General features: G+C 40.9%; 1 protein-coding gene across 1 annotated transcript in view; it reads right to left on the minus strand.

Annotated features, from left to right (window-relative positions):
- Positions 1-22,021, minus strand: part of APLF (aprataxin and PNKP like factor) — a 174,623-nt gene that overhangs the window by 107,939 nt on the left and 44,663 nt on the right. Inside the window, exons 3-4 of the mRNA XM_056567904.1 lie at positions 18,167-18,333; positions 9,672-9,828 (exon numbers count right to left, since the gene is read on the minus strand). Of these exons, the coding sequence (XP_056423879.1) occupies positions 9,672-9,828; positions 18,167-18,333 (324 nt within the window). The remainder of the gene's footprint in view (positions 1-9,671; positions 9,829-18,166; positions 18,334-22,021) is intronic.

Consider the following 22,021-nt stretch of genomic DNA (forward strand, 5'->3'; position numbering starts at 1 on the left):
GTACCCCTTTAATGTGAGATTTAATATGAGATAATATTTTATCTGTACCTGAGCAACAAGCCAGACTGGCTTAGAAATGCTGCATCTGTTGTACAAGTTTTTATGCATAAACCGCATCTTTTACAATTTATGGCTGTTTTTAAATAGTTTCTGGCAGCACCCATTGCACCCTGGATTCAATTTAAAATATAGCCACTTACTGATGATGGTTTTGTTTTGCTGCTTCCTACATTTATAACATGCACATTACAAATACAGAGTGGGTCCGGTGTTGGTCCATCCAAAAACCAGCAGTGAGTTACCCAAAAAGTCAACATAAAACCAATAACTTTTTATAGGGGATTTCCATCCCTATGTGCACAAAGCTATGATAGTTCGACCTCTGGGAATCTCATTGATCCTTGGCTTGAAGATGGCACAGCTCTGGATTAGCACAGCTTCCCGGACTTATGTTTCCTTATATGTATATTCAGCCCCATTCATGTTGTGCACAAACAATGAAGAGGATGAAGCACTAAATCTACTCCCCCATGAACATAAAGTAATGGCATACTTTAATGGAAGCAGATTTCACATGGATAACAATGTGGAATATCCATGAAAATATATATATATACACAGTGATCCCTCAACTTACAATGGCCTCAACATACAATAGTTTCAACATACAATGGTCTTTTCTGGACCATTGTAAGTTGAAACCAGACTCAACATACAATGTACAGACAGTCCAGATCTGTGAAACTTGTCAAGGGCCAGAGGATCTGACCAATCAAAATGGACAATCACTGGTAAAACACCTGTATTACTGAAGTGTATGCACTGACTGATGTCTGATAGCGCCCCCTACAGTACAGGGAGGTATTACATGCTCTGTACACTTTACCTGTAACAGGGTTAGGCTGGGTTCACACTACGTTTTTGCCATACTGTTTTCAATCCGTTTTTCTAAAGAAAACCGTATGGCAAAAAAACGGATGGAACAGTATGGAAAAAAGTAAACCGTATACTGTTTTTAAAAGTTTATACAGTTCCGTCAGTTTTTATAGAAAAAAAAACCATACGTTTTTGAAAATTTTGTCCATTTTTAATGGGAGGGGTCTTGGGTGGGGACTTTAGGATTCAAATGCGCATGTGCAAAGTAAAAACGTATACGTTTTTCCCGTATGGAACCGTATACATGTGCGTTTCCCATTGACGTTCCTGTTAAAAAAAACGTATGCGGTTGCAGTACGGTTTTTAAACCGGAGACAAAATTGTGGACAACCACGGTTTTGACTCCGGTTTAAAAACCGTACTGCAACCGCATACGTTTTTTTTTAACATGGACGTCAATGGGAAACGCACATGTATACGGTTCCATACGGGAAAAACTTATACGTTTTTACTTTGCACATGCGCATTTGAATCCTAAAGTCCCCACCCAAGACCCCTCCCATTAAAAATGGACAACATTTTCAAAAACGTATGTTTTTTTTCTCTAAAAACTGACGGAACTGTATGCACTTTTAAAAACAGTATACTGTTTAAAAACGCATACGGTTTACTTTTTTCCATACTGTTCCATCTGTTTTTTTGCCATACGGTTTTCTTTAGAAAAATGGATTGAAAACAGTATGGCAAAAACGTGATGTGAACCCAGCCTTACCTGCTCTTTTGGACACCAGGATAGGGCGACACCATGTTACTTTTTTAGGACATTGTGTGTTCTGTACAGGAACCCGAAGAAGCTCCTGTCCTCTACATAGACCAGTGTTTCCCAAGCAGGGTTCCCCCAGCTGTTGCAAAACTACAACTCCCAGCATGCCCGGACAGCCTTTGGCTGTCCGGGCATGCTGGGAGTTGTAGTTTTGCAACAGCTGGAGGCTCCCTGCTTGGGAATCACTGACATAGACAGTGATTACAGCTCCCAGCAGATCTTTCTTACTTTTATATGTAAGGATTTGCTTTATCTATATTAGTTATCTACTTAGTCTTCTTTAATTCTCGCTTTTTCCTATTTTTGGACGACATTTTGGTGCCTTTAGAACCAATTACCAGGTTTCCATAGAGTTCTGGTTTCAACATACAATGGTCGTCCTGGAACCAATTAATATTGTAACTTGAGGGACCACTGTATATATATTTATCTAGCACTCACTCCCTCCACTACATTTTCTATGACTCAGAGAGTCAAATAAAACTATAATGGTAAAATGAGTCAAATGTAAGGTACAAGAAATAATGTAAAAATGAAGAATTTTTCGTTTCTACAAGCAGCTACTGATACATATGTTGCAGTAAGTGGTTATTCTTTTATCAAGTTCCACAGCCTTCTAACTCCCACTTACTTTATCAGTCAAGTAATGTGTGCGCATTAGTAAGCGCCTGAACATTATTTCGTTCTATTCTCTTAAGAATTGTGCATTACTTTGAAAGTATAGACACCCCACTGCCTTAAATTATTCTGCCTTCTTTCACTATAGTTAAGAAAATAAAACTTAAATGAACAAGAATCCGTCGATAAGTGTCAAACCACAAATTTGCAGGTGAAAAAGGATGTTTAAAGGGGTACTCTGGTGAATGTTATTTTTTCAATCAACTGTTGCCAGAAAGTTAAACAGATTTGTAAATGACTTCTATAAAAAATATCTGAACCCTTTCAGTACTTATCAGCTGCTGTATGCTTCACAGGAAGTCATTTTCTTTTTTAATTTATTTTCTGTCTGACCACATTGCTCTCACCTGTTCTGACACCTCTGTCTGTCTCAGGAACTTTCAAGAGCAGGAGAAAATCCCCATAGAAAACCTATCCTGCTCTGTACAGTTCCTGATATGGACATATGTGTCAGCAGAGAGCACTGTGGTCAGACAGAAAAGAAATGTAAAAAGTAAAGAAGCATACAGCAGCTGATAAGTACTGAAAGGGTTAGGATTTTTTTTATAGAAGTAATTTACAAATCTGTTTAACTTTCTAGCACCAGTTGATTAAAAAAAAAAAGTTTTTCACCAAAGAACCCCTTTAACTGTAGTAGTTCAGGAGAAAACATTGAGTTAACAGGGGTTTCTGATTTTAAAAATCATGCTTAAATGCATGTATGATCTATCACTGTACTGACTGTATCTGAAATACCTCAGTATTCAAGTTATACATGCCCTGCTCCTGGTGTTTATTTCGGGATTGTGTGTGTCTCATACTACATGTGTGTGTGATCTCGCTTCACCCTCTCTTCCCTTTTCCCTGGCCCTCCACGTTTTCTTAATGTCTTTGAATGGAGATTGTTTTACATGCTGGGTGGCAGATGCAGTGGAAGGAAGAGGAATAATGGGCACTGGATTTGCTGAGGATATAAAGTTGCAGATCTGCTATTGCGGATCCGCAGTTGTAAATCCACAAATGCAGATTAAACAAGGCAATTCTTATGTATTTTTACTGGCAGGTCAATAAAGTGATTGCCTAGCAACTTCAAATCCGCAGTTGATCTGTTGTGTGTAAATGCACCTAAAAGGTGGAAATTCTGTTTACGATTTATAGACAACAAGCAAGAGTAAACTATGACACAGCAGGTATACCACACTGAATATTCTTTTTGTGGGGCCACTAGACCTTGGGGTGCTCATACGGGAAGTAAATGCAGACTTCAAAGACAAATCTCACACAAAAAATAAATAAAAACATAGCACTCACCAACTTGTCTTCTTTGTTCGTCAAGATCTATTGCAATTCCTTTCAAATTAGACAGCAAGCAAAGTTGTCTAGGATGCTGGGAGTGATGGTGAAAGTGCAGGGGCGCCAAGAAGCCTGAAGAAGCATCATAGTATGTGAAACAGGTTGTAGCCTCTGCCTTCTGTGATTTCACCATCCCTCCTGGCATCCTAGCCAAGTTTGTTTACTGTGTAAACATAAAGGAACTACAATAAATGTTGACAAACAAAAGATAAGTTGGTGAGTGCTAACTTTCATTCTTTTTTATATTTGTTCATGATTTCCAGAGATTGAACAGTAAAATTGTGGGGGGCAACATGGAAGAAAGTAAGGGAGATCCATTCACAGAATCCATTCAAGTGACTGTGTTGACCGGAGAAAATGAACTCCTGCAAAACAAAGGGCACCAGACGAGACTGGACAGACCCCTTTCAAAGTCAGAGCTGAATGTTGATGGGCACTTAGTATATGTTCAGAGAAGTGAATTCAGAGAGCACAATCATCTAACTCCACACGTGTCTATTAATTAAAGGAATCGACCAAAAGGCAGGACAGCAGCCGGACTCTTTAAATAAATATCTATCAACGGGGTGCAAAGCTCTAAAAAAGTAGATGAGTAGTTGCAAATAAATGTAGAAGTAAAGCTTGCACTCACCATTCCCGTAGATAATCTTGATACGGTCATTCCGTTCGGGCAGGTAGATCCTGGTCATGCGGGGTGCTCAGAGGCAAGCAGCCATTTTTGCACACAGCCGTGTGCTTCTTCCAGCCTCAAGGCTGGAAGAAGCACACTGCTGTGTGCAAAAATGTCAGTTTGACTCTGAGTGCCAGGATCTCTCTGCCCGAACGGAATGACCGTATGAAGATTATCTACGGGAACGGTGAGTGCAATCTTACCTACTACATTTATTTCATGTGCACTTAGCCTTACAAAATCACATGACAACTGATATCTACCCAGATAAAATGGGATTCCCAGTGTGTGAAGATAGACCACAGAAAAAGAGGATATACAAAGCCATTAATAAACATAGAGGAAAGGCTGAAGTTCCCTCTTACAGGATTATATGGTCTTCCTACTATTTGATCTAGTGGAAAAAAGAAGGGATGTGTCACCAATAGTACAGTATACCAGCCTTAGCACCAAACTGTCAAGTAAAGAGCCGTGGTTTCTCCATCTCAGATACTTTGAAAGGCAGAAATGTAAAGGAAATCGCAGGAATTGATAATCATGAAATAATTCCTGCTAAGAACCACTATGGGTTGAGCAGCCGAGGAAGGAAAAGTCTAAGATGGAATCAGAATAATGATGAAATGTAATTCCAAATACTGTAGATGACAGGCAATAAGTCATATGTTGCACAAAGAAGTGTCAGTATCAGCATTTTGTATTTAATAACTTGTCATGTCATATCTTTCTCAGCAGGGGCATTGGCTTGCAGCTCAGGGACTTGAGATTATGCAATTTTCACAGCAAGAGGATTAAAATTAAAACTCTGTACTGTATATATCTATATATATATATATATATATATATATATATATATATATATATAGGATCGACCGATATCGTTTTTTAGGGCCGATACCGATAATCGGTGGAGGTTAGGGCAGATAGCCGATAACTTATACCGGCGCTTTAAATCAATGCACTGCAATGGCTTTTGCAGTGCCATAGACCGCTGCCGCCACCCGCTACTATCCCCCTGCCTGTCCGGGGGTCCTGAGTCCTATCACCGCCACTCCCGCACTGCTCTCCCCCACCGCCGCACCGCTCCGCGCCCCCTACCGCCGCATTGCCTCTCCCATCCCCGGTTTTATTATTACCTGGGCCCGGAGTCCACTCTACATCTGGCTCCGGTGGCATCCTCCTGAGCTGTCACTGTGCGCACTGACGGTGACGTCACGTCGCGCACGTCACGTCACTCGTCATTGCGCACAGCGTAACGCAGGACGCAGCAGGAGCCAGAAGTAGCGTGGGCCCCGGGAAAAGGTAATTATAAAACCGGGGATGGGGGAAGCAATAAGGCGGGGCGGTGGGACGCGGTGCGGCGGGTCGGGGGGGCGGTTGCGGTGCGGCGGGGCGGCTGCGGTGAGGTGGGGGCGGTGCATTATCGGCTTATCGAATGCCCAAAATCGTGATTATCGACCGATAATATCGGCCTAAACCGATAATCCTTCGATCCCTAATATATATATATATATATATATATATATATATATATATATATATACACACACACACACACACACATACATACATACATACACACACACACACACACACATACATATAAAAAATATGCAAAGCAGCTCATCCCACCACCTTCTCAGGTAGAATGCCCTAAGATCAGCTCTGGCTCCAGTTACTTCGTAACTGGAGCCAGAGCTGATCATAGGGCATGCTACCTGAGAAGGTGGTGTGATGAGCTGCTGTGCATATTCCTTATCCAGAGAGCCCGCGGAGTGCTAATGGCCTTTTTGAATCTCCATTTTATACCAGAAGCGCTGCTCCTGCCTAAGGAGAATAGGAGAATACTTACCCCTTTTAGCTCTGTATATCTGTTGAGATTTCCAGAATATTATGGTCACCCTAGTAGAAAAAGTGTGTAACCCTTTGTGGTCAACAGAAATGTATTTTCAGGAAAAGCAGTATGATTTTTGCTTGTATTATTGGCAGGGCTGGACATAACATGGTGGACAAAAAATTGGGTTATAAGTGAGTATTCTCAACTAGGACTAAGGAATACAGTGGCCCTCATTTACTTAGAAAATCGGGTTGTAAGTCTATCTTGCTTTCTTACCCGACTGCTTTTTTCCCCTGGTATTTATTATTATGTCGCATCCTGTTTGTCGTACGTGGGTTTTGTTGGTTTTGGTTTCCAACTCCTCTGAGTTGTCAGGAAAAAATCCACAACAATTCAACATATTCGGGTTGGAAACCTTTATAAATACGTGGGAAAGCTCAGAAATGTCGGGTTACGCCCCTTTTTCGGGTTTGGGAGAATCCACATCGGGTCCGTCGGGAAAAAATGTTGCATCGTGTCGCAGACTGGCGCACGATGTCTGCGACATGTCGCAGACAAAGATGCGCCAAAAAAAAACGACAAAACAAGTCGGGTTTAGAATAGTAAATGAGGGCCAATATGTACTGTATACCAGGCAACCTCATGCTCCAAGATGTGCAGTAGAATAAATATGCTTTCTATCTTACTGGAAAAATCTCATAAAAACAGATCAGTAAACTAGACTTTTCTAACAAGGAGGAACACAGCATAATGTGTTGTTTCGTCTTCTTACCATTACAGGCAATGCATCAGTACACATATAGTAAATGAGTCTGTCAGCTGATGTGGAATAGAAGATGGTGCTGGCAGGGAGTAAATCATATACATAATACTTAGTCTCTTGAGTTGTAGAATGTTAAAGGAGTACTCCACTGGAAAACATTATCTTTTTATTTATTTATTTTTTTTATCCACTGGTGCCAGAAAGTTAAACTGATTTGTAAATTACTTCTATTAAAAAATCTTAATCCTTTCAGTACTTATCAGCTGCTGTTATGATCAACAGGAAGTTCTTTTCTTTTGGAATTTCTTTTCAGATCTGAGCACAGTGCTCTCTGCTGACACCTCTGTCCATTTTAGGAACTGTCCAGAGTAGGAGCAATTCCAAATAGCAAACCTATCCTGATCTGAACAGTTCCTGACATGGACAGAGGTGTCAGCAGAGAGCAATGTGGTCAGACAGAAAGGAAATTCAAAAAGAAAAGAACTTCATGTGGATCATAACAGCAGTTGATAAGTACTGGAAGGATTAAGATTTTTTAATAGAAGTAATTTACAAATCTGTTTAACTTTCTGGTACCAGTTGATTAAAAAAAAAAAAAAAAAAGTTTTCCAGTGGAGTACCCCTTTAATGGTTGACTCTGAAATTCCACATCTGTATATTGTGAGTTCAGGACTTCATCAAAGAAGATTAGTCATAGAGCATCAAGTGATACCCATACATATCTTAACTGAAAGAGCATCCAAAGAAAAGAAACACCTTTCTAGAAAAAGGACAACTTTTGAAAAACTTTTGTACAGATAATGCAAAGTTGTGGTCATCTGGTGAAGTGACTATTCAAAAGTACAGACCACTAGGACAGATTTACCTAAACTGTTTTAGCTATGATCACACAGTGTTTTGGGCAGTTTTTTGAGCAGTAAAACTGTCATTACAACTCAAAAAAAAAAAAAAGGATCAAAGCAAAAAAATATGTGGCTAAAAAAAAAATTCCAAATGGCTTTTGGGCTCTCTTTCTTTTAGCCTAAAATCTGTAAGGAAACAGAACTTAATACTTAGTGTAAACTTAGATCAGACGGTGGAAGAATATTAAAAATGTTATCAGAGTGTCCTAAATTTGGCACATATCTAATCACTTTGCATGTTTTGATCACAAGTTAGACTAATAACTTGTTAGTTCTTGAAATTATGCTGAGAAGCATGTGAATCATAGTGCAAGTTGTGGATGTGCGGCATGGTCTGTTTTTTAATACATATACATACATATATATATATATATATACACACAGTAACCTCCCGACATGCGATGGCCCCGACATATGATAAAATATGATAAAATCGACATACGATGCTTTTATATGTCGGATGCTATCCGACAGCGCAAAATGCTTAAGCTGCTGTCGGATAGCAGTTTAAGCATCCCTGGCAGGTTCGCTTACCTATCCCCGCTGCTCCGGGTCCACTTAGTGATCCTCCAGCATCTTCTGCATCTTCTCCAGAGTCCGGGCCTCGCTTTCCGGCGTCGTTACGTCACTACGCATGCCGCGCTGGCGCAGCAGCATAATAACGTCACCAGAAAGCGAGGCCCGGACCCTGCAGAAGATGCGGAAGAAGCCGGAGGATCGCGAAGAAGACACCGGAGCAGCGGGACAGCATCGGGAGCCCCTGGGACAGCATCGGGAGCGGTGAGGACCTGGTTCAGAGCGGCGGGGACAGGTGAGTACAGCTTTCTATACTTTACATTGCACGGATCCCTCAACATACGATGGATTCGACAAACGATGGGTCATTTGGAACGAATTACCATCGTATGTTGAGGGACCACTGTATGTATGTATGTATGTATGTATGTATGGAGAGAGAGAGAGAGAGAGATCCTTTCAATAATTATCAGCTGCTGAAGTTGAGTTGTAATTTTCTGTCTGGCAACAGTGCTCTCTGCTGACATCTCTGCTTGTCTCGGGATCTGCACATAGTAGAAGAGGTTTGCTATGGGGATTTGCTTCTAAACTGGGCGGTTCCCGAGACACGTGTCATCAGAGAGCACTTAGACAGAAAAGAACAACTCAACTTCAGCAGCTCATCTGTACTGATAGGATTAAGATTTTTTAATAGAAGTAATTTACAAATCTGTTTAACTTTCTGGAGCCAGTTGATATATTTAAAAAAAAGAAAAAAAAATTTCCTGGATAACCCCTTTAAATTGCGAATTGCTGGCTGTCCCGCTGCGGGTCATCAGAAAATGATGTATTGGTTAAATAAAGTTTTACTGTTAAACATATGTTTTACAATTTTTTTGGTGACTTTTTCCCCAAAAAATCTAAATGAGCAGTTTTCATTTGTGCCACTAAGCCTTATAAAAAGCTGAAACTTTCTGTCAAAAAGGAGGTAACTAGTACTAATGGTAATAGAGGATCAGGCCATTCACAACAGGTGATGGAAATATTTCCCTTCTCCTCCTTTCCTACACAGGTTACAGAGCATGCCCAGAAAACTCTCCTCTAGAAGTTAATAGGTCAGCTGTATCCTACTCTTTCCGATGTCTACCAGGCTGCTGTAAAGCATATCTCTAAATGCTGTTCAGAAATTTCAGGCAAAAAAAAGGAGAAAAAAGACAAGCACAAAAAACAGAAAATGTTTCAGTCTGTGGCTCTCATCAATAAAAAAAATCTAGGTAACACAAAAATAAAAAGCATACCACATCGTTGCAGAGCTTTCCATTGTTCTTAGTGTTGCTTGTTGCTGACAGTGACGAAGGCTCTTGTAGAAAAGATTTTGCTGATGTTTCAGGATTTACTGGAGGGCAGGGGGAGTTTTCATTTAATTCACATTCTTCATCATATCCTTGACTATTCCTGTAAAAATTTAAAGAAAAGATCTTGAACAAGCCTTCTAAAAGGAAGAAAAGATGTGACACTTGTAGGTGCTATCCTGTATGTATGTCAGTATACGAGATACTTCATTCCCAACATACATATCAAATAATATAAAATGTTACATTTCTGTCTTTGGATCTTATGGCATACAGACTGAATATCACAATAAAACAATATTCAGTCTGCTCATATGTCGCCGACACAACCCCCCCCCCCCCCCCCCCTCCCTGGGGCAGGTGGCAGCAGGAATTTATTTTAATTTAATTAATGTCTATGCAGGGTATTTATTGCGCTAAAACATATTCTAAAACAATTAGAGGAGATTTATCAAAACCTGTGCAGAGGAAATGTTGTCCAGTTGCCCATAGCAACCAATCAGATCGCTTCTTCCATTTTTCTCAGGCCTTTTCAAAAATGAAAGAAGCGATCTGATTGGTTGCTATGGGCCACTCAGCAACTTTCCCTATGGACAGGTTTTGATAAATCTCCCCCTATATAGTGTTCACAAGTATATGCAATGTGGAGATGTGTCTTTGTAATTCTCAACTCTTACAGTAGCAGCAAAGTAGATGGCATTTATCTCCACATCAATATACTGTATATGTATACAAATAAAATATATATGTACAAAATATTTGCACTGAACACACGTGGAATTAGAACAAAATCAGAAGTGGAATATCCACAACAAATCCACACCAAAACCTTCACAATTTGGTGTGGATTTGCCACAGTGCAGTAACCTGTGGACATACTGCAGATTTTCTGTAGGGATCAACCAATATCGATTTTTTAGGCCCGATACCGATAATCTGTCACCTTTCAGGCCGATAGCCGATAACTTATACTGATATTCCGGTATAAGTTATCGGCTATTTCAGAGGATTGTGGGCAGAGGATGGGGGGGGAGGTGATGGGGCAGCGCCATGTGAGCAGAGGATGGGGGGAGGCAATGGGGCAGCGCCATGTGAGCAGAGGATGGGGGGAGGCAATGGGGCAGTGACGGCAGTATGTGGACAGAGGATGGGGGGAGGCAATGGGGCGACGGTCGTCTCTGGCCGGGGGGCGGGGCATTATTGGCATATCGGCAAGGTAATTGCCGATACCGATAATGTCCAAAATCGTGATTATCGGTCGATCCCTAATTTTCTGCACACAAATCTCATAGAACTTAGGGCATGGCTTGACTACATAGTTTTAAATCTAGGAGTAGAACAGGGCTTGACAAAATTGTTTTGGATCTAGGCGTAAGAAGTAAAAAAAAGTTAGGAGCTGGGATTTTGACCGCTATAACTTAAAAAAAAAAATTTTTTTTACCTACAAAGCTGTGTTATGGCTTATTTGCGTCGCTTGCACTGTTTTTACAGATACTAATTCTTTTTTATACTATTTGACTTTTTGATTACTTTTTATAAATAAAATTCTCTGATATGATCAAAAATCATCTATTGTTTTGCATTTACACCATTAACTGTGCAGGATCAGGAATGAGAAAATGTAATCGCATGCGGCATTAACCAAATATGTTGATTTTATGCTTTTACATTTGGATAATAGGTGAGAATTTTTATTATTAGGGGGGATTTTATTATTTTGAACATTGTTTTACTTGTTTAGGTGATTCACATTATCTAGGCTCTGCTGGTACAGCAAGGCTAAGGTCTCGGGCTGCTCTGAAAACCATTCTGCACCCCTGGCAGGTTGATCGGCCCGCCAGGTATGTTTGCCGGTTAAATGACAGCTGAGTGTAGGTAATAAGCTCTGTGCATAAATCTATGAGGGACTTGGAGATGAGGGTGACCAAGGAGATATGCCAGGTTGTGGCACTTGAGCAACTTGGATTCGCCTCCCTGATACTTGGCTGAGAAATAAAAAGGCAATTTAATAAGTTCTACAAGCACCATCAGCTTTCAGAAATGGTACAGTTTGCCTTTATATTTAAGCTACTCAACAGTGTCTGCAGCATTTAGCAGAAAATGCAACTGACCGATTCCCTTTAAGCTGGTTCTTTGCGCCGTTCATCATAGTTATCTATTAGAACAGTCTGGAAAACCAGTTGTGAAGCTATATGTCTCCCTGCAGTGGATAGATAAGGGCTGCATTGCATTCCTGTGTGGCTAGGAACCCCGATTCAGTTCACAAAGCTATCATTCATTTTGTTCATCTCTGACATGAAAAAAAAGTTAAACCCAACTAATATACTTGGTACAAATGCTTATAGGCTGAGGCTGGTTTTGTATATATGTGTGATATTACACACACAACATGCCTCCTATGTGTAAACACAAAGCTAACAGATAACCGCTTCACATTTATATTACTAACCCAGCAGATGGACTATGACATGTTGTAATGAGTGAATAAATGCAGGAAACAACACAATACAATTAGAAGATAACACTGTATAATGAGAAGTGGATAATGTCTCCCTGTATAGTTTATTTCCATGTTTTCCTTGCACCATAGAGAATATATATCTGTACAGCTTCCTTAATTAATGGAAGTACAAGAGATTTGCATAAATGCTACAAGAGCTAAGATGAAATGTTGCGGTATAATAGAATTCTCCCAATGACAAATCATCAACAGACAGATGGCCTCAGCCTCCGCCGATATCATGAGGCCGTCCTCATAAGGAAAAGGTTTCCTGGGAAATATGTAAAAGAAAAAAGGTGCACATTTACTAAAAACTGCCCCAAGCACTTCTGAAGGTGTAGATAAAGGGTAACCCTCCACAGAAGTATCACAAGAACTGATTGTTCAAAGCCGACCGCAACTTTTTCTCACTCTGATTACTTTGAAATTGAAGGTGCATTAAAGGGGCACTCTGAAAAAAATTGTTAAATGCACCGCTTAAAAAAAAGTGATACAATTTTGTAATTTACCTTTATTAATGGGGTACTCCGCTGCTCAGCATTTGAAACAAACTGTTCCGAACGCTGGAGCAGACGCCAGGGGCTCGTGATGTCATAGCCCCACCCTCTCATGACGTCACGTCCCGCCCCCTCAATGCAAGTCTATGGGAGGGCGAGTGACGGCTGTCACGCCCCCTCCCATAAATTCGCATTGAGGGGACGGGGCGAAACGTCATGAGGGGGCAGGGCTATGACATTACAAGCTCCTGGCACAGGCTCCAGCATCCGGAACAGTTTGTTCCAAACGCTAAGCAGCGGAGTACCCCTTTAACATGCACACTTTTTCTGGTAGTTCTTGTCTGGACTACTACAGTGTCACCTAAGCACTATTGTATACTCTTAACTGCTACATGCCAATGAGGTTTATAATTGTGGATTAAATGTGTAGGTTTCCTTTAGTAAAGCCAGTCAGTTTTTACTTGTGAAATTAATTGTAACAAATTCAACCAAAAATTCTAAAGCGCAACTGTTGTCAATTTTTAACCCCCAAGACTACTACCATTTGGCTACTGATGAGCATAAAGTAAATGTGGCTATACCTTTATCGGCAATTTTCAGAGCTTTCTAAGTTAAATAATCATTTTACACAGCAGTCAGGCACAGTCGGATAGGTGTGGCTTGGGGACCGCAAAGCCCTGCCGCCAACAAGCTTATCCTTGCTTTTAGCGCTGAGACCGCTCACTACGCTCCCTCCCGCTGTCCAATACAGCACGTCAGAGCCGGCAGGGAAGGCGCATGTGCTGTGAACTGCTGTGTCTTACTGCCCAGCGGTCTCAGCACTGAAAGCAAGGATAGGCGTGTCATGGCGGGGCTTTGCGGTCCACACGCCACGCCGATCCGACTGTACCTGACTGCTACATAGCCACATTTATTTTATGCTCATCAGTAACAAAATAGTAGTAGTCTGGGGTATTAAAAATTGTCGACAGTTGTGCTTTAAAGGTGACATATGAAGCCTACCGAGTCATACAACGGTCACAGGGGATTCCAATTTCTAGATGGCATTCAATAATTCAGATCAGAAATTAGATCAGAAATTCAATGGCAGGAGATATACTGACCTACGGGGATTATAACTCAAATCAATCAATACTTCATTTTAAAAGGCTAAAGCATGACCCTATTTTGAAGGCTTCACATATAAAGATCCATATGTTTTGATAGTGTTTATTTTTAAGAAAATAAACTGACATTTTTACCACAAACCTTATATTACAAACCTTAAGGACCCAGCCCATTTTCACCTTAAGCCCACTGTCACTTTAAGCATTAATAACTCTTAGATGCTTTCCCTTTTCATTCTGATTTCGAGACTGTTGTTTTGTGACATATTCTACTTTATGTTAGTGGTAATTTTTTTGTCTATACTTGCTTCATTTATTGGTGAAAAATGCAAAAATTTTATGAAAAATTTGAAAATATTGCATTTTTTTAACTTTGAAACACTCTGCTATAAAGAAAGTGGACATCCCAAATAAATTATATATTCATTCATATATCCAATATGTCTACTTTATATTTTCATCATAAAGTTGACATTTTTTTACTTTTGGAAGACATCAGAGGGATTCAAAGTTCAACAGCAATTTTCCAATTTTTCACAACATTTTCTAAATCAGAATTTTTCAGGGACCAGTTCAGTTTTGAAGTGGATTTAAAGGGCCTTAATATTAGAAATGCCCCATAAATGACCCCATTATAAAAACTGCACCCCTCAAAGTATTCAAAATGACATTCAGAAAGTGTGTTAACCCTTTAGGTGTTTCACAGGAATAGCAGTAAATAGAAGGAGAAAATTGAAAATCTTAATTTTTTAGGGTAGAAGGAGAAAAAGCCCCCCAAAATTTGTAACCCAATTTCTCTCGAGTAAGAAAATAGGTGGATGTAAAGTGCTCTGTGGGTGCAGTAGAGCCAGAAGAATATCTAGTAACGATGAAGAATACAATAAAAATAAAATAACATTTATAGAAAAATTTGTGGGAAAAGGGTATAAAAGTAGAGAAGTGGAAATAATAGCAGAGGAAGTCGGAAAAACATGAAGAGAAAAATATAGACAAAGATCGGAAAAAATACATAAAGTGGATAGAATAATGTACAATGATAAGCGTTCTAAAATAATACAAAATGCAATAAAAAAATATTGAAAGGTTCTAAAAGCAGATCCAAAATGTGGAAAATGATGTAAAGATCCCCCATTGTTTGCCTTTAAAAAAGGCAAAATAATAGGTGAAAGATTGATAAGAAGTGATATAAAAACCCAAAAATTAAAAAACAAGATATTTTAGCAACAAAAAAGAAAGGCACATATCCGTGTCTATCATGTACCCATTGTCATTAGAAGTGATTGCATTTATCATCCTACAAAAGGTACTAAAATATAAAATAAAAGTTTTTATTCCTGTCTGAGTTCCAATGTGATTTTCCTTCTAAAATGCCCATGCGGCAAAGCTTGTCGGTCAAACTTCAAGACAAATTAAAGTAAGACTTGGTGAACACAAATCAATGATAAGAAGGTATTCACACTTGGAATCGGAGGGAATGAAACAAACTCAACATGGAAAAACAAGCGTAGCACGACTCTTTAAACAATTTGGACACAAAACATTAGATCTCAGATGGCAGATAATAGAAGAAGTTTAAAAAAGAAACAATAAAGATGAAAATAAAAAAGCTTTATTGAGGCGGGAGGCATATTGGATTACGGAGTTAGCGACAATCGACCCGAAAGGAATGGATGAAGTGTGCAGTTATAAGGTATTTCTATAAGTAGCTGTGGTTAATAAAAAAAAGGCATTTTTAATTGGCAGGAAACTGCATAAGGGTTTCCTCCTACCATTCTCCCAGACAATGGTAGGTTTCATACTGGTGTGGTTCTCTATGGCATCCGTTGTTTCTGTGATGCTTTGTCTGTGGGGTGGAGTGGCCCGGAGCCAGAGGCTTGGTCGGGCAGTAGTGGGGCTGCCTGGCCACTGGGTCGCTCCCCCCGTTGGGCATGGGGTCTCGAAGGCAGTGGTCGCCGCCGGGTGCTACGCCAGTGTCAGGTTAGGGACCCACTATAACGAGGTGGCCGTGACGTGGTGAGTGGGCTTGTACTTTTTGATCAAAATTGAAATTGAAATTATGCTGAGAAGCAAGTAGATCAAATTACAAATAGTGGATGTGCGGCTTAAATCAAAGGGTTCCTCTTCTCAGAGATAAGTGTGAGTGATGTAGGGATCCACAGTAGGTTAAAGAGTTCTTACATTCTGGTTTCCACGAAAAGCCCGCCCTTGTCGATTACTGTCCATATCAGGAAGGCTGCAGACTGCGAACTATCAATCCACGCAATCTCCATTGTTGTGTATGGGCTACACATCTATGTCGGGTAAGCGGTGATTTCTCCCCCTATTCCTTCCACATTGAAGTGATTTTACTCCACAAGGAGCGCCTCCGCCTCTTTTCTTTTTTTGTGTGTATTGGAACTAAACAAAAAAAGGGAGAAAAAGAAGCAAATTGGACATAATGTCACACCAAACTCCAAAAATGGGCTGGACAAAATTATTGGCACCCTTTCAAAATTGTGGAAAAATAAGATTGTTTCAAGCATGTGATGCTCCTTTAAACTCACCTGGGGCAAGTAACAGGTGTAGGCAATATAAAAATCACACCTGAAAGCAGATAAAAAGGAGGGAAGTTCACTTAGTCTTTGCATGTGTGTGTGTGTGTGTGTGTGTGTGTGCCACACTAAGCATGGACAACAGAAAGAGGAGTAGTGTCTGAGGACTTGAGAACCAAAATTGTGGAAAAATATCAACACTCTCAAGGTTACAAGTCCATCTCCAGAGATCTAGATTTTGCTTTTGTCCACATTATCAAGAAGTTTGCAACCCATGGCACTGTAGCTAATCTCCCGGGGCTTGGACAGAAGAGAAAAATTGATGTAAGGTGTCAACGCAGGATAGTTCGGATGGTGAATAAGCAGCCCCAAACAAGTTCCAAAGATATTCAAGCTGTCCTTCAGGCTCAAGGAGCATCAGTGTCAGCGCGAACTCTCCGTCGACATTTAAATGAAATGAAATGCTATGGCAGGAGACCCAGGAGGACCCCACTGCTGACCCAGAAACATTAAAAAGCAAGACTACATTTTGCCAAAATGAATTTAAGTAAGCCAAAATCCTTCTGGGAAAATGTCTTGTGGACAGATGAGACTAAGATAAAGCTTTTTGGTAAAGCACATCATTCTACTGTTTACCAAAAACGGAATGAGGCCTACGAAGAAAAGAACACACTACCTACAGTGAAATATGGTGGAGGTTCAATGATGTTTTGGGGCTGTTTTGTTGCTTCTGGCACTGGGTGCCTAGAATGTGTACAAGGCATCATGAAATCTGAGGATTACCAACAGATTTTGGGTCGCACTGTACAGCCCAGTGTCAGAAAGCTGGGTTTGCGTTCGAGATCTTCCAGCAGGACAATGACCCCAAACATAAGTCAAAAAGCACCCAGAAATAGATGGCAACAAAGCGTTAGAAAGGTCTGAAGTGGCCAGCAATGAGTCCAGATCTAAATCCCATTGAACACCTGCGGAAAGATCTTAATATTGCTGTTGGGAAAAGTCGCTCTTCCAATAAGAGAGACCTGGAGCAGTTTGCAAAGGAAGAGTGGTCCAACATTCCGGCTGAGAGGTGTAAGAAGCTTATCGATGGTTATAGGAAGTGACTGATTTCAGTTATTTTTTGCAAAGGTTGTGCAACCAAATATTAAGTTAAGGGTGACAATAATTTTGTCCAGCCCCTTTTTGGAGTTTGGTGTGACATTATGTCCAAATTGCTTTTTTTCCTCCGTTTTTTTATTTAGTTCCAATACGCACAAAGGGAATAAACATGTGTTACTGCAATCCTTTTCTGTGAGAAATACTTCATTTTCTAGAAAAAATTCAGGGGTGCCAAAATTTACGGCCATGACTGTATAGGAATCCAGTCTTTCAAATCAGGGCTGAAATTTTATTGCACCAAGCAGTGAACAGTGCGAAGTGTAAACAGTGTAAACAGTATGCTGAAATGTTGCACTGTTTACTGCATGGTGCAATAAAATGTCATCCCTGATTTGAAAGACTGGATCCCTGGAGTTGTGCTGTGATTCTGCTTTCTTTGGATTTATGAAATGATAGGTATCCTTTTTAAGGTGCCTAAACATTACGAACGTTGAAGGACTTTAAAGTAAGTGAACAGATTTTCTGAACCATGGCTTAGTATCTGGCAAGACTGAAGAGTTTGCATTAAGCTCAGTATTATTAATGAAATGTAAAGGAAATACATCACAATGATAAAGAGAATAATAATGGCTCATTCTCTGCACAGGGTTAGAAAAAAATAAATAAATCAGGTAGTCATTGTAGCAGGATACTGCAGTCATTACTTTACCTCAATGTGGCGTCCTCTGATAGATTCTCTGCAATTACTCTATAAAAGTATTTGTCTGGCAGGAAAGCAATACAGTCACCAGGATGCAGCCAACGCCATTCATTTCTTTGCAAGGGTTCAAATGTGCTTTTCCCACTGGCTTGATAGAAACAAGGATTTACATGTATCTGTTAGAAAGGACAGGAAGAGGTCACATAACGATCAGGGACACAGGAAAAACCTTAAAAAAAATACAAAAATGACAAGAAAATCTGAAAATTGCTTCAGAAGTTATATCTACAATCAGGATAGTCCAAAGTAGCAGAGGTGGATGGTGCACAGTGATATATCCTTTAAAGGTGGTGGGTGCCAGACCTCAAGCTCGACCACGGCTGATAATCCAATGTAAACACATAGGAAGACGGCACTCTGACTGGTGTCCAAAATAAGTGGGTTTTATTGGTCCCAAAACATACAAGTGATGCAACGTTTCGACCTAACAATACCTTATTGACCTTAAGACCTTATTGTTAGGTCGAAACGTTGCATCACTTGTATGTTTTGGGACCAATAAAACCCACTTATTTTGGACACCAGTCGGAGTGCCGTCTTCCTATGTATCTACAATCAGGATAGGATACTCTAGGGAGCCTAAAATATTATGGACAGCAAAGTGGCCCAGTGGTTAAAGTGGTTAGCATTGTTGTGCATATACGATGGATATAAAAATTCTACTAACTCTTGTTAAAATGTCCGTTTTTTTTTTTTTTTTATGTTCGAGAATGAGGCAAAGATAAATCATGTCAGAACTTTTTCCACCTTTAACCCCATTAGGACATTAGGTTGTTTTCATTTTTGCACTTTTGTTTTTTCCTCCTCCTCTTCTTCTAGCCATAGCGCTTTAAATCTTCAACCTACAAACCCATATGAGTTTTTTTTTTTTTTTTTTTGCGCCACTAATGGTACTTTGTAATGCGATCATTTATTTTACCACATCTATGGCAAAACCATAAAAAATGTATTTGTGGGGCTAAACTGAAAATAAATAGGGCTTCCGTTTCTACCCGGTGCATTTTTTGTAAAAAATTACACATTATGATGTAGGTCAATACGATTATATAACAATATCCAAGTTATATAGGTTTTATTTTATTTTACTACTTTACTAAAAAAAACATTATAATTTTTTGTACGAAAAGGAGTATGCTTAAAGGGGCATTCCAGGATTTTGTTTTTTATTTGACTATGCTACAAAGATTGTAAAGCTAGTGTAGTTGGTTTAGAAAATGTGTTTTCCACCGGAGTATCCCTTTAACAGCATACAAAATGAGTGTTGTCTCAGGTGTTCCCAGGTTGCAGTGTGACTGGAGAAATTAAATTACTAGTCAGGTGATGACAGGAAGCATGTCTGCTTCAATGGGTGGAGCGACCACTGGGTGAGAGATCCTTTTCCAACAGCTGTAGGCACCCTGGTTAGAAAACATTGGTCTTTTGCAGCTCATTTGTGTTTCAATGGGTGGGAGAGCTGATGTTTGAGAGTGAAAAAAGTGACCTCACACAAACAATGAATTATGGGATTTGTTGTTTGAGAGAACGAACCCCAACAGTTCACAAAAAGATAGCTTCAGTGTTATGGTAATCTCACAACATAGCCATTTAGCCCCATAACAAGCCTCAGCGTTATGGTAATCTCACAACATGGCCATTTAGACCCATAACAAGCACAACTCCTTCCTAAGCATGTCCATTACTGTCTGGCAAGTAAGTGCTAAAATCACCTTATGGTAGATAACCCCTTTAAAATTGTCCTCTTCGGACCCCGATGACATTATTTATTCGTATATGGGCAGGGCCGGACTGGCTTAGCGGGATACCGGGAAAATTCCCGGTGGGCCGCTCAGCCTGGGGCCCACAATATATAAAAACGGGTCAGTCTGATGGTGCCTGAGCAATTCAGGCACCATCAGACTGACCCGTTTTTATATATTCAGCGCGGCTGCGGCTCAGTTCGGTCGGACCGCAGCGGCCGCCCATGCACACTACAATATACTAACATACAAGGGCCTGATACTAGTATCAGGCCCTTGTATGCAGAGCAGCAGCGGCCGCATAATGAAGGAGCTATAAGCTCCGGTTAGCATGGTGGAGCGGGAGCTGTCAGCTGTCACCTTTCTGACACGCTGCGGGCTGCAGCTGCTCCGATCTTGAAGTGTCAGTGACAGCCGCAGTGATGCCATCCACGGCAGGCCACACCATCACGCCGGTGCCCGGAAATCACGTCCCCGCAGCTGTTACTGACACTTCAAGAACGGAGCCCCCGCAGCGTGTGAGAAAGGTGACGGGTGTGAGAAGGGGGGAAGCAAATGATAAGTGAGGGGCACATGTCAGGGGGGCATTATATATGAGGGGCACATGGCAGAGGGGCATTATATGTGGGGGCAAATGACAGGACCCCCCCCCGTCATGTGCCCATATAATGCCCCCCTGTCATTTGCCGCTTATATATAATGCCCTCTGTCCTTTGCCCCTCAGATATAATGCCCCATGTCCTGTGCCCCTCGCATATAATGCACCCTGAGGGGCACATGATAGGGAGGCCTTATATGTGAGGGGCACATGTCAGGGGGCATTATATGTGGGGGCACATGACAGGGGGCATTATAAGTGAGGGGCACATGTCAAGGGGGCATTATATTATGAGGGGCACAGGACATGGAGTAATATATAAGGGCACATGTCAGGGGGGCATTATATATGAGGGGCACATGGCAGGGGGGCATTATATGTGGGGCAAATGACAGGACCCCCCCCCCGCCATGTGCCCATATAATGCCCCCCTGCCATATGCCCCTTATATATAAAATGCCCTCTGTCCTGTGCCCCTCAGATATAATGCCCCATGTCCTGTGCCCCCCGCATGTAATGCACCCTGAGGGGCACATGACAGGGGGGCATTATATGTGAGGGGCACATGTCAGGGGGCATTATAAATGAGGGGTACATGTCAGGGGGGCATTATATTGTGAGGGGCACAGGACATGGGGTATTATATATAAGGGGCACATGTCAGGGGGGCATTATATATGAGGGGCACATGGCAGGGGGGCATTATATGTGGGGACAAATGACAGGACCCCCCCCCCCCGTGTCATGTGCCCATATAATGCCCCCGTCATGTGCCCCTTATATACAATGCCCCCCTGACATGTGCCCCTTATATATAATACCCCATGTCCTGTGCCCCTCACAATATAATGCCCCCTGACATGTGCCCCTCACATATAATGCCCCCCCTGTCATGTGTCCCTCAGGGTGCATTATATGTGAGGGGCACAGGACAGGGTGCATTATATGTGAGGAGCACAGAGTGTTTTGCATTTCAGAGGTATAGGCCGGCATTTATCATTGTAGGTGTAAGTGAAATATTTTTCTGTGTAGCAGCACCAAATTTATTAAAAGTTAGCAGACCATTTGATACATTTTGTTCAGGTCACATTTTCTGAAATTTCTCTCTTCACATACACAAAAAATCTAAGTCTGGGCTGGTGTGGTTTTTAGAGACTTTTCAGTGGCTTTGCGCCTTTTTTTGCACCTTTTCACAAAAAGACGCAGTTCATAAAACCCGTCCATATCATGTGTATTGCCAAAATCAGTGGATTGCAACTGAAGCAGAAAAAGGGCGCAAATAAACCCTGCTTGCGCCTTTTTGCACCATTTTTAGACACAAAAAACTGTCTAAAGACAATTATACATGTCGGCCATAGTGTATATTATAAGGAATTTTTGGGGTAGTATGGTTTTTATGGGCCACAATACATTACGGTATTGTATTCAGAGGGTGCATGGCAAGTAGTGGTAGTACTATATTCGGAGGGT

The sequence above is a fragment of the Hyla sarda genome, chromosome 3 (assembly GCF_029499605.1).
Source record: "Hyla sarda isolate aHylSar1 chromosome 3, aHylSar1.hap1, whole genome shotgun sequence".
Classification (NCBI taxonomy): Eukaryota; Metazoa; Chordata; class Amphibia; order Anura; family Hylidae; genus Hyla; species Hyla sarda.